The following is an 18,049-nucleotide window of genomic DNA, read 5'->3' on the forward strand; positions in this document are numbered from 1 at the left end:
ACTTAAATTCAATTTGCATAATAATTTGGAACACAGTGTATTGGACAACAAAAACATGCACAGTTCACAGTCACTTCAGCCTTTTTCGTGGAAACTCTCAAATTCTGAATAAACTTTTCAAGACACTTTTCTTTAAGGACTCGAGAAATTCGGTTACTCCATCTCTCTCTTTTTTTTATTTTTTACATCCTTTATCACTGGTAACTGACATTAATGACATCATCAGTGATGCAGCAGGAGGTACCAATAGACAGATGTGCCTATCCATTCTCATTTTCTCATTTCTCCGGCTCCCCAGATAACCATATCTGTTCCTCTCCATTTCGCCCCTCCTGAAGTTTTCTCTAGGGAGGAGCATGGCACTAACAAGCATCAGAATTTCTCCTCATCTAATAGAAGTCCGACAAGGTTTTCCGAGAGCACAGGTGCAGCCTGACTCTGTGTCTATCTGTATGGAAATTGGCTTGTCCCTGGGGCAATGCCGGGGTCATACTGGTGCACCAGCCCAACATGCAGTGCAGAGGCTCAGCTGCTGCTATTAGATCAACTATGTTTGCTTGTACGTGCGTGGTTGTGAGTGAATGAGCTAGAGAGTTAGAGAGAGAAAATAATAGAGGATATTGGACAGGAAGAGAAATTAGGGGAAATCAGAAATCTGTCTCAGTAATCCGACAATTTACTGAAAATATTTTGTTTTCAAGTTTAAGATTTATTTTTACTACTAAAGAAAGATATTCAGTATCATTCATCTGTTGACATTTTCCTTCTACTTGCTTGTGACGAAAATATTGAAATTGTGTGAAGCCTTGAGCAGATTCCCCCACAAGACATGAGGGACAATGTAGAGAATTTAAGTATGTATTTTAAGGGCAATAATCAAAACTTTACACAAATCTTATACATCTGAATTGCTTGTAATTTCTGTTGTGCTATAAATAACTAGGTCAGTAAATTTTGTACATTTTTTATCCCAACCAATTGTATATTTGCTGCCAGTTTTTTATGAAAATTAGATTGCTCTTGTGCTGACCACGAGCAAGCAAAGAAAAATACAATACCGGATGAATCCTGGTATTTTTCTGTAATGCATTCTCCTTACTGTCCAAGAATAACTTCAATCAATATTACAAAATACTGTTTGGTTTTAATTTGTTCTAAGTGTCCATGTGGTTTTCAGCAAAATGTAGGAAGAGACAAAGAAAAAGAAAAGATTACACCAACTTCCTTATGCACTCTGAATGTCTGCTTAATTAATATATGAGAAAGCAATAATTATAATGTATTTTTTGTCTTGTATATTTAAGAGAAACATTACGTGATCACTGACAGCTTTCTGTCCAGAACTAATTTCCTATTGTTGCAGTTTGACTTTTTCCATCTATCTTGTGCTCTTTTGAGAATGGCAGCACCAATAAACCACCCGGCTCAGCTGCAGTCTATTATCTCATCATTATACAGGACACCTGCTCCAGCATTAACTCAGCTCATTGCCAGATTTCTGTGTTTTGCTTGTCATAAAACACTGAAACCTAAATTTGGTTCTTGAAATCCTAAACTTTGCCGTCTTCTGTATCTGCCAACTGTTGATTGTGCCTGTCAGATGCTGACAGGCACAGGCTGTACAATGCAGCAATGGTTCCTCCACGCCTTCTCTGCCTGCCAGCCTCAGATTGTTTCATCATCATTTAGTTTGCACGTTACCCATCACCAAGACTCATCATTAAATTCTGCAAACTGAAAATGAATATCCTTGAAAACATATGAAGCACTCTGAATGACTGCTTTTAGACAAGCACCTGTATTTTCAACGTTTATTGAAAATGTCTGGACATTAAGGAACAAAGTAAACAAGAATTGTACTTTTTATTATTATTTAAATAACAATCCTTTAGAGTTATTGTCATAAGTTTTGGCAACTGAACAGTGAATAACCCCAATTCTTTCTGTCAGGACGGTGCTGACATCTGCTGGATATTCTGTGAAACTGCAATATACAGCAATTGACTCGCTTCACCAGTAAGCTTCTGTCCTTTTCAACTACCTCTTCTAAAATATAATTCAATTGATTACCTGCCTATGAAGCTAAGAACATGCTTGACCTTTTCTGAAAAACAAACAGCAGTAGCTGTGACTTTTGTTTAAAACAAGAAAAATATGACAGGCCCGACATTTCCATTTTAACTTTAGTAGAACCCTACATCGTTTCAGCTCTTCTGCCATGGCAATAAGATAATAAGCTTTGTCATAACTGTGTTACTGTATGTTGGAGCAAAGAGACATGTATACCCTCTCACTAGAAAAAAAAAAAAAAACACATGCTCCCCTTGTGATGCACACCCTCTGAGTCATCACAAAATCAATACATGAGATGGTAACACAGCCCTCTCTGTCTGAAGTGAAGGACATTGGCGGTGCGTCTGTGCTTGTATGTGTCACAAAGTTTGACACTGCAGAAGGTACTATTGTACTATCAACATACAGTCCAATAAAATATTAACTTTAAAAAAATCACAGAATCACAAAAAACAAGAATGCAATGAGAATCACTGAAGAACAGAGAAAAGAAAGTTCTTGGGTTTGAGAGTTTTCTTTTGGAAAAAGTGACCAAACTCCAAGAATGACACTACCTAAACCTAACAAGTCCCTCCTGATAAAATTAAGGAGACTTGGAGTCTCACATGAATACCTTACTTGTCAATGGGCTTCCCAGTTCTTCGATGTGCCGGCGGGCCGAGCGCAGAGAGAGCCGGCGAGTGGAGGGAGGTTGCACTTCTTCAACTTCCCAGGAACAATGGTCTGTTTTTTCCTGGATCACAGTTGCATCCTCGTCGCTGCTCTCTCATTGGTTCACTCTCCTTCAGCATTCCCCAACACATGAAGCTGTGACAAATAGGAATGACAAATCCAGCAAATCAGCAGCAAACATACCAAGATGACTCATTTTCAAAGTCACTTCAGTGTCTGAAATCAATGTTCTCATCTGCTGGCATAATATATATATATATATATATATATATATATATATATATATATATATATATATTTATTTAAAAGTTATATTGTTAAGTTTTTAAGTTTTTAAGTTTTTTTTATATATATATATATATATATATATATATATATATATATATATATATATATAGAGGATGTAAAAAAATTTGAGGATGTACAAAAAAAACTGTAGTGAAGAATGAGTCGAGGTCTGTTTATGTGATCATGACTCAGTGACCCAAATGGAGAGATTTGATCAACAATGAACCACGATGACACATTATCTTTCATATTGAATAAAAGGCTAACAGCAGTATTTTTAGATGTTGGTGTGTTGCGTTGAAGACAATCCATTACTTCTGCTGGCTGATTTTTTCAAAGACACAACAGAAAACAAAGTTCAAAATGCAGCATAGATCAATGATGAATAGCCACCCAATACCACTAATATGACTTATATGACATCTTGTCATATAAGTAGGCCTAAAGAGAGGCAAAACACTCACTCACAAATTTAGCAGGATGAAACGCAACCAGGTCGCACAAAATATAAACATCTAATTCTGCAAACAAATTTGGTGCCTTTCATCCACTCATCATTCAATGTTTATTTCAGCAGTGGAAGTTCTTGTTTTCATGGAGCGAGAACCCTTCTGCTTTTTCCAACAATTACCTCTCAAGACAATCAAATGCATTTACAAATTGACGAAGTCAAGAAATTGTGACGTACCACAGTTATGAGGAAGTGAAAAAAAAGTTTGTATTAATTCTCACTTTGTAAGGAATTTTCAAAAAATGTAGCTTTTTAATAACCCACAAATCAATAGTTAGTGTGAAATCAATCAACTCCAGCTTGATCATGTTGCACTTTTTACATTTTACATTCTAGTTAATATTATACAGATAACTCATAATATAAAACAAAATATGTTCCATGTTTGTAGGTCAACAATAGAATACATGTTTTGTAAATCACACACTGTTTCTTAAATGTAAACAATCTAAACACATCAGGTTTGACTTGTCTTATTGCACTGGTCAAAAAAAAATAAAGGGAACACTCAAATAACACATCCTAGATCTGAATAAATGAAATAAATATGAAAATATTTTCCACCTGTTGTCTATTCCATTTGCACAACAGCAGGTGATATTGATTGTCAATCAGTGTTGCTTTCTAAGTGGACAGTTTGATTTCACAGAAGTTTGATTTACTTGGCGTTATATTGTGTTGTTTGAGTGTTCCCTTTATTTTTTTGAGCAGTATATATTTTACGATTTTTAAACTACAAAAATCAACTGCATTCTTGATTCCATAAAAACAAAAACAACAAAAAACAACTAACTAAAATATGTTAATTAAGAACTGCCTGCTGTTGGGTATTGCCATAGTGTGTTTTCAGAGTGTGCTACACATCAATCAGATATGCAAATAAGCAACAGAAAACTGACTTGTTTGGGACGCAACTGATTTCAAAAACAACCACTGCTCATCAAGAGTAACTTATGCCATTGCATGCATACAAAGTAGACCGAACTGAGTCATGGGGACCCTATAATGCTGACTCAAGCTGAACCCGTCACCCCTGGTCATAAAATCCCCCAACTCGCCAGCTTTTCTTCCGACCAAGCATTGCCTTCTCCCATCTTTTCACTTTATTCCCGACAGTCACGCCACTGTGATCGCATTCACCCTCAAAAGAGAAAACTTATAATTATCTCTGTTTACACTGTCACCAAACAAGAAAGACCACAACACATCAAAATGAACTAGAAAAAAAAAAAAAGAAATGATATAAAGTGTAAGTAAGCAAAATGAGGATAAGGCTCGACTTACCCTCTCTCACTCTTTTTGTGTCTGGCTGAGTGTGTGCCTTTCTTTGCCTCTGTCTACTTTTGTGAGGCTGGCTGGCGTACATGTGTATTTGAGTCTATAATCTCACCTTCTATCACGTCATGCCGCTCTGCTGCTGCCGCAGTACGCCCGCAGCCATGTCCCCGCCTCTACCTCTCTCTCATCATTACAAAATCTGTCTCTCTCTCTCTCCCTCAGTCTGAGTAATGGACCTGTTGGCTGGAGTCCCTCCCTCTCAGCAGTGAAATATAAACCCAGCTAGCAAAGACAGGCTGGTGCATTAGCTGGATGAGTGTATTGCTGTGTGTGTGTGTGTGCGTGCGTGTTCATGTGTGAGCCAGAGAGATTTGACCTCAGTAGTCTGAGTAGCATATGATAATTAAAGCAGATGTGGCTCCAAATGTGAAAAACCTGACCCCAATCACCAGATTGTCGAGATTTAATTGTTGAAGAGGGAAACAAGAGGAAGAGAGAGAACTGAGAAAATCAACAAACTGGGTTAAAAGGAGATCAGCTGATGCAAACTCATGATTATACTTAGACACCTGATGTCTTTATGTCCTGAAAAGCTGGAGGAGAGGGACAGTCTTCTCCATCCATCACTCCGTTTTGTCCCATTCTACTAATGAAAAAGGAGGGGCGAATGAGAAACAAGGGAGACACAACCCAAGGAGAAAGGAGGAGTGATAAGGAGGGAAAACATCGTACCACCATCAGCATAAAACATCAGCTGGCATGCTAAAATAAAAAAGCACAACGATTATTGCAGTCACACTGACAATACCAGTAAGATTATTGATTATTTCAATATATAAATAGAATTTTGATAGTAAAATGGAATAAAGATCTGCTAAATGTGTTAGCAGTTTTCAAATAAACTTGTTAATTGTGCAGAATATTTGACTTTTTGGTTGCTCTGATGTTTAAGGACTTTGCACTCCACTCGTGTTTTTTGCACATCACTCATGATTCACTTTTTAGCTCAGCGGAACAACAATGTTGTCAACAATGCCTCACAGAAGGTGGTAAATGTTCTTATTTGAATGCTATCTTCTCAGAGGAGATGAGCAGAGCGAGAAACAGAGATGTCTCATCAGAATATGAAAGCAGCTTTTGTATTCTTCTTGTTACCAAGCAAACTAGCATCTGAACAGCAGATTTCTTCTCACTTCATTTTCTTTATATAAGCGTAATTTTTGTTTATCACCTAACCTGTGGTTTTTCTTATCCGCTGTGTGTTTTGGTACCACCCTCTAACTGAACCATGTTTTTGTTTCTGTCAGCGTGTGCCGCTAATGCAGTCATAAAAATCTATCCAGCATGCAGATGTTTGCGTAGATCCTAAGTGGAACCTGGGAGACATGTGTAGACGGTGAAATTTGCATCACAGATGCGTTGGACTGCAGCAGACAGCAGAGCGAACTGGGAAGTATAATTAGGCTTTATGAAATAACAGAAGTCAAGCAAGCCTGCAACAGCTGATTAATTTGAGTACTTGCCATCTGCTTGATGGCTGCACTTCTCTCTGATTTCCAGTTTTTATTTATTTTTTCATTATGAAGTCATTCAAAGTTGAATTTAAACCCCTGTCTCCATAATTCCTATGCCATTTTCAACTATCCTGTCTAGGAACTTCTGCTCATGCTGTCACGCCACTGCTGCAATTCATTCGCTCCAGATGTCATTGTTAAAAGATGTAAACTCCCTGTTCGACACTTCCTATTTAAATTCTGCTGTTCCTTGTTCCTATTTTGAAAATGTCTTCTTATTTATGAGCACATCACTTCACTTGGGTTAAAAGAGGTCATTTAAGCCAACTGTACAGGCAGTGTGCAGCAACAAGTGGGGCAAGAGCAACCCTGTGCTACTCCATTCCTCAGATGCTCTGGTGAAAACTCTGGTATCTCAAAATGACTTGAAACCAAAGAAAGGAAGTTGTGGATTGTGTGAATGCAGTTGCATTTTGTGGATTTAATACAGTTTGTTTTTTCAAACTAGTTCATACATAATCATCTGACTGCAAGCTATATGTTAAATTTCTTCTCATAAAGGCTGTGGCAACGAAGCTGAAAGTCTCTGACCTCGTCGCCGGACACTGAAAATGCTCTTCAATGTTGTGCAACAAACTCCCGTGTAACTCCTGTGTCTCATTCACAAACAACAAACTTTAAATATTTGAAATAGTACTTCCCATGAACTTTTACAACTGCCCTTCAAAATTACATCTTTGTATTTACAATCTCTCTGAGAAACCTAGTTATTTTGTAATTTTCTTTTCTTGTGGGATCTTTTCCTGTCTTCAATTACAGTTCTGTGCAAAGCCACATTTGTGTTTTGCTCTGGATCCCCGTGTCTCACTCCCTCCCTGTGACTCTGTTGTCTCCCAGCTCATATTTCTGCTTTGCTGGCTTCGGTTTTGCACACTTGCACTTGGGCCCCATGTAGCATATTTAACGGCAGCTATAATATCCAATAAATCAATGCAGAGCAATCCCTATTGCAATGAACAATTTCCAACATCTTCTGATCAATATAATTTTTAAGACCCTAATCCATTTTTTGTTGGGTTTTTTTGCTTACAGTTGTGTAAGTAAACAAAAAAGAAATGACGCTTTTTTCTCAAAGAAGATTTACGCCAAATTTTTGTTGCTTGACCTGCTTGACTGGTCTTGAAGCTCTCTAACTGATAAGATATTGATCAGACTGTTACTTGGTCTATAAGCCCCCTTCCTGGAGACATAAGCATAATGGAGTATCTGCTCAGTGAAAGCCATTATGCAAATAAACATAAAGCTGCCCAGCCAGGCATGATGAAGTGATGCTTGCTTTCAGAACACAGTAGGTCCTACACAATGAATGGCCCCTCCCCCAACATGCGTACTGTACAATTCACATGACCTCCTCGCTCTTCCCTCTCATGTTTCTTCATACTAATGTGAGATGCTCTGCTGGTAATAATCCATGCTTTACTCACCTATTAATCCTAATATTATCAGCAGGCGCTGCTCCTCTGTTTTCTCCAGCTTCAAGCACATGAACAAAAACTCTAAAACTTCTGCGACCACAAGTATGACAAAAAAACCACGCTCACATGATCTGTTGCTTTGTTCCTGTGTTTTATGAAAATGGGAAGTGACTTGTGACAGAGGATTATGGGTAGTGGTGTGCAAGCGTCTGCAGTGACTATGAGTTTGTGTGTGTTGAGTAGGGTTGGATGCAGGGGGTGAGGGGAGCTAATGGAGCTAATCTTCTGATGTCCCCTGGGGCATGTCCCCTCCCGGGAGAGAAGGACTCTGTGACAGACGCTGTTTTGACAAAGGGACACTTGTGTCACCGTCACACTAGGAGCAGACTGATGAAAAAACACAAAACAAGAAGGGGGGTGCAACTTCAACATGTTGACTGTCTGGAGCCCCGGGCCTCACACGTGTGGCCTAAATAAAATCTCTGCATCAGAACATTAAAAAAAATAATAAAAAAAAAACTCACAAACGCAACAGATTGGTTCATTTTAGATTAATTTAAAGGTTTTCTGTAATAACGGAACCTTTCTTTCTGAGCCTTTCTTAATCCTCCATCATAAAGGTCAGCTTTATGAGTGAAGTCTCTAGCTCCAGAGCCACATGCTGCTCTTTAGCGCCGCCCCAGTGGATCTATGGAGCATTTTCAAAAAATGTTTGAAAATGGAAAAAAAAAAAATGGAAACGTGCATATATATAAGCCGCATCAACAATCGGATTTTTTTTTTTTTTATTGCATTTGTTTAATTTGATCAAGGTAACACAGCATAATACATTCATTTTATAAAGGAAGGTAAACTTGAAGCACCATTATGCAACAGAGTAGTCACATGGTGCGTCACTCCTTCCAGGACGCACTGCAGGGAAAATAAACATTTAATCACGAAAGCCAATTATGTATACACTTAGTCATTTTGATAATAGGCTAATATAAACACTTTAAGGCCTGTTTTGCCTTCATTATATGACTTTTTCTTTTTTTTTTTTTTTTTACAGCTCAAGGCAGATTTTCTTTTGTTTGTTTTTTTATTTTTTTTGGTCCAATATAACTCTTTCAACGTTTTGGGCTGCCGATCCCCGAGATATAGACCTGGCACCAGTCACCACCAGATGATGCCACTGTGCCTGTGCCTTGGTGTCAGTAAAGCAGGATAAACCAAGATTTGAACAGGCTTCAAACAACTTAAAGTTGCAAACCACAGAGCCAGAAGTGAAAAATAAATACTCCTGAATCTATTTTTATTATTATTATTATTATTTATAAGCATTTTCTACACATGTAGTCTTTTGAGTTGTAAGACTTACAGTATGGCTTATTTCACTGATCAGGTTTAAAACTGTGAATATTTCACTCTAACGCATGTTAAAGAGAAAATGTCTGCTTATTTATCACTTATGGTTTGATTACTAAATATTTTTGAAATACATTTTACATTTTTGATGCTTCAGGAGTGATTTTGTTCCCCGGTTATGTTTTGTTTCAGCAGACAAATTAAGAGTTTGACAGCATCCATCAGCTCTGCATGTTTTCAGAACGGCCAGCAGCCACAAATGACAAACAGATGTGTGGCTGCGGCAGTGTAGGAGTTGCCTTTCTGCTAATGAGCCTCTATAACTGTTTAGTGATGTAGGTCATTTGACATAAACTACCATTACTTCCAAAACGCTCGAACAAAAACAACAGCAACAACAACAACAAAAAAAAAAAACGCACAAAGCAGTTTTAATAAGTTTTTTTTTTCATCTCATCATTCTCATCAAATACTTTTTCTCCAAACATCTTGGGTGAGGGGAAAAGCAGCAACACCACTTTGCCCTCGCTGTGTTTGTTGAGCAATGATCAGGCAAATAAAGTCAGATTTTGCTTGACATCTGTGACCAAACTGAAGAGATTTCATTCCTGATTCAGACCTACATAGAACCCCAAACCTTCCTCTAGCACTTTTGCATAAATACACTTAAGTGAAGCAAGCTGACTGTAAGTTAGCTTAATAAGTCCTTATTTGCCTCTGTTTGTGAGTGTTGGTCTTTAGTTCCCCCAACAACCACACGATGGAAGCAGATCATGCCGTGTCACTGATCCTTATGGGGCCTGCTTAGCCAGGGCTACAAATATTTGGATTTTTCCTTGACTTTTGCATCATTTATAAGTTATTTCAGAATAAAGTTAAATCTAGTATAATCAAAATCTTATGTTGTTGCTGTCAACATTCACAAATTATCATTTGTACTGTAATGTGATCAAATCACTAAACATACAAGTGAACCATAAATAGGTTATGTATGTGTCTATTCTGACAGCTCACCTTCTGTTAAACGTTAGAGATCATTTATTTGAGAATTTGTGTACAGTATTGAACATTTTTCTTGCTGTCTCAAGGTTTCTTTTCTTTTTTTTTTTTGCTTGGATAGCTAATTTTAAATAAAGTACTTCACTTCTATATCCATCTGTAATACATATTTCTTCCCTTGATAAGAGAAATGACAATGTTTTATTCTACACTTTCAAGTTGCTTCAGTGAGCTTTTCGTTATTCCTTCTCATCCGTTAAACATAACTAAGTTAATAAACTTGGAATTAGAAAATTTTAGAGGAAATTTACACAGAATTTGCCAAAGAGTGCCTGTCGGTTGAAAAGTAGCGCTCTGATGCAAAAACATTTGCATTGATGCTAAAGTAAGCTACAATGTAGTCAATAGCTTGTGGACAATTATGGAAATGTCAACATGGACTTCTTCCATTAAGTATGCTAAAATTAGTTTATAATCTAAAATTAGCCAAAACACTGATATTTGCCTAAAAGCTGTCAGTAGCATGTTTTTTTTTTTACTTTGACTTTCTCCATTCAGTATGTTAGATGTAGATAAGAATAAAAGAATTGCTAAAATGCTTATTATTTTGTATATAAACTCTTTCAAATGCTTGCTTTTTAAATGCCATATTAGATTCATTGTGTTGACGTATTTTGACGTGCTTCACCCCTGAGGTAATTTTCCGCAGCACTACGCAAACGTCACATTTCTAATTACAACACTGTCGGATAAAGACGCTGAATGCCACCATGTTTGTTTGTGAAGCGCATGTTGGATGGAGAGAGTAGAAACTTTGCCATCATAATTTTAAAAAGCCGGCTCGCACGGCCACATGAAAAATTAAGCATTCTAAAATGGATCCATTCTGGAACCCAAAAATGATAGTTTCTGGTCTCCCAAGATGCCGAGTCTGTGTGAATGTGCAGAATACATAACAAAATTTTTTTATGGATACACGCACCTGAGCTCGTTTCCTCGTGGATAAGGCCTTAATTTGCTTATATCTTGACTGGTTCTAACTAAGCATACTAAGTAGTGTGTGTTACACATGGATATTAACATCTAATGCAGACTCTGACCATGGTAGTTTGGGTTCTTAAAAAGACATTTTTGTAAAGACTGAAGATATTTCTATCATGAAAATAACCTCTTTTTGACATTGATTCACCTAAATAAGCTTTAATCTCTAAACACAAACCTTTGTCATGCATGTGATTAAGAAGTTAACTAAAGCAGGTAAGATATTTACAAGTCATTACCTCTTAAGAGAACCTCACCCCACAATCTGAATTTTCTGTCACACTGAGATGTAAATACTGTAATTTAAAAGAAAAATGTACACTTTTAAAGCACCTTTAATTTTTTTTTAAAGACAGAAAATGTAAATTCCACTTTGAAACATGGCAAACCACAATCTCTCTTCAACAACCCACCTACTTTCACTCTGATTCTCTCTCACTTGGTGAGTTACTCAGAAACTTTCCTCTTCCTCAGTACTTTGCACATTGAAGCCCCAACGACTGAAGCTCCTCCCTTTCAGCACATCTGAACGAACGCTGAAGAAGAGAACATAACTTCTTTTTCATTTGACTTCCACTACTGGGAAATACAGTACAACGTACATAACCTAGATTTGTTCTTCAACTAAAAGAGCAGTAACAGTATACTGCTTCAAACGACTGGTTTCCTGAACACACCCTCTTGCAGTGGGGCTGCATCAACTTCTTTTCAACCTACGTCTCAGACCAACAACATCTACCACCTATAGGTGAGCAACGTTTTTTTTTTTTTTTTCAAACATATCTATCTTCTTGTGCATGTCTGGTTCTAGTGACATAGCCTTTGCTACAACATGATTAAGATATACTGAAAATAACCGGTGAAAGCCGATATTGAAGTTATAGGTTACTGCAAATAGTAAAAGAAAGCTATGACGTACAATCTGCAAATCATAAAGCAGGGAGCAAGGGGAAGTAATCTCACAAAAGTCAGATGAATCCACGTGTAATTTATGAGAAAACTTCCTGATTTGTTGCTGTTCGCACTCACACACCCGCTGACTGCGCAGCGACATGTTTAAACTTGCAGTGTTAAACCACCAACATGTACCAGTACTCAAATTCAGCATGATTCTCTAAATCAGCTTTCCCAACCCTGATTGTCTGGATCGATTCACCTGCGCATTGAATTACTTGCTGAACAGGTCATCAGGATAACCAAAGGATTGTTAGTAATCTATCGGCTTAAATCAAATGTGTTGTAGTGAGGGGAAGAGTCTATCCTAAGGACTAAGACACAAAACCCAGTGGACGGTTGACCCTCACTCCTCAGTGCCAATATTGTTGTTATGTAGGATGTCCTCAGAATTTCAGTGGATCTTAACTAGTTTACAAAACAAACCCGTCCAGTTTATATGCAGAAATATATACTCAAATTAATCAAATTACATAGACAGATTTAGGTCCCAAAAATTTAAATTTCATTTTAGTCATACAAAATTACAAACAAGTTCAATTTATTTTGCAGTGGGTAAAAAGCTTTCTAAGAAACCGCGGCCTATTGCATCATGTCTGACTTTGTAGCAATTTCTCCTCCTAAATGAGCATATGATGACAGCTGACACTTAACTGCATCAGGTCTTCGTAGCTTGTACCAAGACTTAAGAATGAGCATGAATGTGGCAACAGTGGAAAGAAAAACTCTAATTTTGTTTCCCTGTTTGGTACAAAAAACATCCCTGAATTTCTGCTTTTACTGATTTGCACACTTCACATTTTCTGAGGTAGAGGGAGGTTGCTCCATATCTACACAAATACATCTAGGTTCACATATTTGTGCCTAATTTATTTGCAAGCTGATTTTTTTTCAGAACCCAAAGCCAAAAAATATATAAGAAAGCATACCTAATCTAAATTACCCTTAATATATGTTGTATGTTATTCAATTAGTTTGATTTAATAAGTAATATGCCATTTATATCATGATTTGATTCCTTTGAAGAGCGGTTTAAAGCAACTCTTGCCAAACTGACTTTGTCAAAGCAAGTAAAGTAATCCCACTAAAAATAATTTGATGCTTATAATGACTGAAACATCAACATCAAGGCATTACACTCCTTCACATAGGGCTTTGCTATGCAATAAAATTATATTCAAATCAACAGCATTTTGTAAGTCCTATAGTTTGGGAGCCAACTGTCCTGGGTTTGGTCAAAAGAGATAATCATGAAATGACTTGCTCTGGAAGAACGGGAAATGTGTTCTGGATTACAGGAAGTGACCAAAAACAGAGTTAAGAGCTTTGCTCCCTTAACTGATAAGAGAAAAGGAAGTGATATTTGAGCAATGGCACATACTGGGTTTTCATCCTTCTCAAATAAACAAACAGGACAGAGGGGTGTGTAAAACAAGACAGTCAGTCAGGATATGATGTGAACCAAGGGCAGAGAGGTGGGAGGGTTTACACAGTCAGGAATGTGGAAGTGGATACACAAGGATTGATTGGGAGGGTCGTGCCGGGAAAAGCTCAGGGTGGAAACAGACTGGATGCCAGAGTCTTTTACATTCTGAAAAGCTTTGAAACTCCTTAAAAAGTCATGGTTCACATAATGCTCACAGTAACTTTGTCTGGTTTTCCAAAAGAGGAACTTTCATCTGTTTCCATTTCGCATAACCTTTCCTGGACTTTCCGTTACTGGTTTGCTTTTCTTTCACAGAGGCCACAGAAAACTGGCAGGCATGAAATTGCAGTCTTGAATAAAACCAGAATTACAGACAACCAAGTATAGCTTAGATGTGCTTTACATAAAACAAGCATTGAAATTGAAACATTAACTATTTCACTATTTCCTTTAGAAATGGATATGATACATGTCAATGTTTCTTTTCTTTTCCACAAGAGAGCAGTTAACAGTTTTGCTTTTTTTCATATTCATTAATTAAGGAGCCCAATCTTTAAAGGTATCTGCTTATTGCCCCCTAGCTCAAAAATAAATAAAAAACAAAGCAACCAGCCAGACTTCTCTGCAAAATCAATAATATTAACCTGAGATAGCTTTTCCACGATAAAACAATGTGTGCCATTTATTTTTTTTCTATTTTGTTGGTATTTATGTATGACACTAATTTCAACACACTTTGGTACTTATTTTCAGTTTGCCTTCATTCCCAAGGATGCCTTTGGGTGGAGGAAATAAATGTGGCCGCTGTTCGAAGACAGTTTACTTTGCAGAGGAAGTCCTGTGTGACAAACGGAGCTTTCACAAGTCCTGCTTCCTGTGCAGTAAATACACCATTTATTTTCTCTCATTGTACTTATGGAAACCACAAGGTTGATTCCCTTATGTATTTAATTATATCATTATTTTTGTGATGTGCAAGTCACTTCTCAAAATTCTAAATCCTTAAAAAAAAAAAAAATTAAAGCATGTATTTTTGTCTTTTGGTCTCGCGTAATGATATTAAACTTTAGATTTCAATCTGCAGTAGCAAAATCAGCCCATCGGTGACGGTTCATGACCTTCAGATGATATTTGCAATATTTGTGTTCCCACTTTGTTATCAGGCATTCCTGCAATGCCTCTTCAGAAACGCTGGGCCATATAAGGAAGAAGTCAGGGGCCTGTCTAAACACATTTAAAACACACAAATATGCAAAACAATAATATATGCATTTCTGCCTGTCTGTGAATGTTATTATTTGTGTAGTGGTGTGTGGGAAGAACTTGGACAGCACAACTGTCGCGGTCCATATGGATGAAGTCTACTGCAAAGCATGCTACGGCAAGAAGTATGGGCCAAAAGGCTATGGGTATGGCCAGGGTGCTGGGACCCTTAGCATGGACAAAGGAGAATCATTGGGTATTACACATGAAACGTGAGTAATGCACATGTTAAATTCTGGATGTCTGCTTTAGGCTCTTCATCAACAGTTTTTTTTTTTTTTGTCCTCTTTTTCCATCAGACCTGCCCCACATCATCCGACCACAAACGCAAACCCCTCCAAGATGGCTCAGAAGTTCGGAGGGTCAGACAAGTGCCCCCGCTGTGGCAAGGCTGTTTATGCTGCTGAGAAAGTGATCGGAGCGGGGAGTGTAAGAAAACCGCACGTATGCAGAAACATTCAAGTAATGACTGTTATCATATTAATGACCTTCCTCTTTCCAGTCCTGGCATAAGATTGGGTGTTTCACCTGTGCCACATGTGGGAAAAGCCTGGAGTCAACCACACTAGCTGACAAGGATGGAGAAATCTACTGTAAAGGTAAAATCCATGTCTCCGACAAAAATTAGGAAATACAATTACAAAGCTTTAAACTCCCTCCTCAGCCATACTTGTGTAAAAAAAAAAAAAAAATACCGTATATTGGAATTGAAGGAAGACTTCTTTCGGACAATTCAAGAGTGAATCGATGTTTTGAACATTTTTGTTTTTACTATCAAAAGCAATGTTCACAGAATATCAAAGGCAACATGAGGCAGATTTACGCCTTACCTTTGAATACAACCTATTTACAAGCTCAGAGATTACATAAAAGAAAACAAATTTTGTGAAAAGAAGAAAAAGAAAAATGACTTGTCATGAAGAATGACACATAAGACTGTCCTTCATGGTGTACCTCAGTGCTTTAGGTTTTATTCACAATAGTAAAGAAGGAAATAAATAAATAAATAGTAAAGAGAGAAAATTCATCCTCTGGTTTAAACCAAAGCTGAATCAATTTAAAAATTTGTGGTGTGACCTGAAAATTGCTACACAGAAGTGATACACACAAATTGTGGCTGATTTGTTGTCCATTTAAAAAAATAATACATATTTTGTCTATGATGAACATTTAAACACAAAGACTGAGCCCCGCCTTCATGAGAAAAGTTGCTTTAACGAGACAGAAAATTTAGGGCTTTCACATATATTTTCACAACATGCGACCAACTTTGTTCTATAAGTAGGTTATTGCAGTACTATGGCAGAAAATATCAAAAAATACCAACTTGGTTGAGTTTTAGTCTATTTTTTTTTTATTTTCTAAAAGCATGGTTACAGAGGCTACCTTCAGTACGAGAGACTGAATTTTGAACTCATATAAGTAATCTTGAATTTATAACACTGAATTTTTTTTCCTGTGCAATTATGTATATGATTTTTGAATTGAATAAATTTCACCTTCAAATGATATGTCGACCTTCTGGCGACCTAAGCCAAAGAAATCAGCACTAAATTGAGCTCAGTTTTTTTTTTGTTGTTGTTTTTTTGGCTAATTATGTTCCTTTGCTCAATTTGACACCACACAAAGTGGAAAAAAGTCATATGTGTAATTTGCATGGGACAAAAAATCAGGGTAACAGAGTGCAATGTCTCAGAATCTCGGTGAGATTCTAATGAGACTATGTTTTTTCCATGGCAGCAGCCTGAGAAATCCAACAATTAAAGTCAAACATTGCCAAGAGCAATATAAATATTGTCTCGTTATGAAGATCCCTACCAAAGGATAACTATATATGCAAACATTGTCACATTCCATTGTTTTCTTTGAGTTGTAATGACAACAATAAAACAGCAGGGGGCTCATTGAGGTTACGGTTCCTGTCTCATTTAGTGACATAGAAAAAATGTTGGGGGACCTATTTTTATACTCTGTGTTTTCATTTCCTTATAACTGAAACCTCATTGAAAATGGCCGCTCTCCCCAGTTCAGTTAAAACATCCCAGAAATCTAAATTTTAAAAATTGCTTTATTTTCACCGAGCACCAATAACAGTGCCAAAGTCTATTTTTTTTTACCCCAAGGGAAGAATAAAACATTCATAATTGTTTTTGTTTCTCCTCTGATTGTTACTCAAATTATAATTTAATTTACTGTGATGCTTTTAAACCCATCTTCACCAGCGGCGCCAATAAATACACAAAAATCAAAGACAATAGTCTGAGCCTTCAGTCAGTGAACTGAAATTGACACTGATCGAGTGTAAACCGACGACACTCTCTTTTTTATTGTTTGTTTGTTTCGAACAGGCTGCTACGGCAAAAACTTTGGCCCCAAGGGATTTGGGTATGGACTAGGAGCCGGAGCGCTGGCCCACACCCAGTGAGATCCGAGTCACGTCTCCATTATACCGAGCTGCTTTACAGAAGCACAGGGCAGGTTGCATAAAAAAATAACTCCAAAAATCACCATCAAACATAAAGAATGCAAATGCTTTTTAATCCTATGCCTTGTTTTTTTTTTTTTTTGTTTGTTTGTTTGTTGTTGTTGTTGTTTTTTTGTCTCGCCTGTAATACAAACTTATCGACAACTTTTTGACCCTGAAAGAAAATGAGCTTGAGTAGGACCAAAGATTTAGTCTTGGAAAGGGCCTATGTTGTTTATGCACGCACCTTATAGTTATTCAGTCATACATTAGCTGTACAGTTATTGAACTCATGCTTTGAATTACCTTTGGATCAAAGTGACATGTTTGGTTTTTCAAGAATAATCAGAAATCGAATGCTGGAAAATCCTCGTTTGTGTGCATGTTATACTTCAAAAGGAAACACAAACACAGCTTATCATTATATGCACGGGAATACAAATGAAGCAGCCAGGACGCTTTTGCGTTTTAACGAAATGCTTTCTGCGCATTTAATCTGTCATGACACTCCTCATTCTCAGATGATCTCATGAGATAAATCCTGTATGTTGTCAAAATGAGAGAATAGCAATACTGCCAGAATGTGGGGAATGTCAGAAAGAACCAGTAATTATCTGTTTGTTTGTTTTTTTAAATGTTTTTTTACAGTAGCTATTCAAAAGTGTGTTTACTTTGTGACATGAACCACATGCAATAAAGCAACTTTATATTAAAGATGTGTTGTGTTTTGCTGTTCCCATTTTT

At 37.1% G+C, this 18,049-nt stretch overlaps 2 protein-coding genes across 12 annotated transcripts in view; one reads left to right on the top strand and one right to left on the bottom strand.

Moving 5' to 3' along the window:
• The window catches only part of LOC129372325 (neuron navigator 1-like), an 83,877-nt gene extending 75,978 nt beyond the window's left edge, over positions 1-7,899 (bottom strand). For all 11 annotated transcript variants that reach the window (XM_055049556.1, XM_055049557.1, XM_055049551.1 and 8 more), the window contains exons 1-2: positions 7,821-7,899; positions 2,692-2,880 (exon numbers count right to left, since the gene is read on the bottom strand). The gene's annotated coding sequence lies outside the window, so the exon portion shown is untranslated. The remainder of the gene's footprint in view (positions 1-2,691; positions 2,881-7,820) is intronic.
• Positions 7,900-11,689: 3,790 nt separating this feature from the next.
• csrp1a (cysteine and glycine-rich protein 1a) lies at positions 11,690-18,019 on the top strand. The gene is made up of 6 exons (XM_055049604.1): positions 11,690-11,946; positions 14,332-14,459; positions 14,885-15,053; positions 15,141-15,270; positions 15,344-15,440; positions 17,190-18,019. Exons 2-6 carry the CDS (start codon positions 14,351-14,353, stop codon positions 17,264-17,266), a joined length of 582 nt encoding a protein of 193 aa, XP_054905579.1. The 5' UTR covers positions 11,690-11,946; positions 14,332-14,350; the 3' UTR covers positions 17,267-18,019.
• The last annotated feature ends 30 nt before the right edge of the window (positions 18,020-18,049 follow it).

The sequence above is a fragment of the Poeciliopsis prolifica genome, unplaced genomic scaffold (genome assembly GCF_027474105.1).
Source record: "Poeciliopsis prolifica strain line A6 unplaced genomic scaffold, Auburn_PproV2 SCAFFOLD029, whole genome shotgun sequence".
Lineage (NCBI taxonomy): Eukaryota > Metazoa > Chordata > Actinopteri > Cyprinodontiformes > Poeciliidae > Poeciliopsis > Poeciliopsis prolifica.

Excerpts from the sequence above, each read along its gene's own strand:
- csrp1a (XM_055049604.1), top strand. The coding sequence starts at position 14,351 with ATGCCTTTGGGTGGAGGAAATAAATGTGGCCGCTGTTCGAAGACAGTT. Across the intron at positions 14,460-14,884 it reads CAAGTCCTGCTTCCTGTGCA|TGGTGTGTGGGAAGAACTTG; the intron begins GTAAATACACCA and ends TTATTTGTGTAG. Across the intron at positions 15,054-15,140 it reads TTGGGTATTACACATGAAAC|ACCTGCCCCACATCATCCGA; the intron begins GTGAGTAATGCA and ends TTTTTCCATCAG.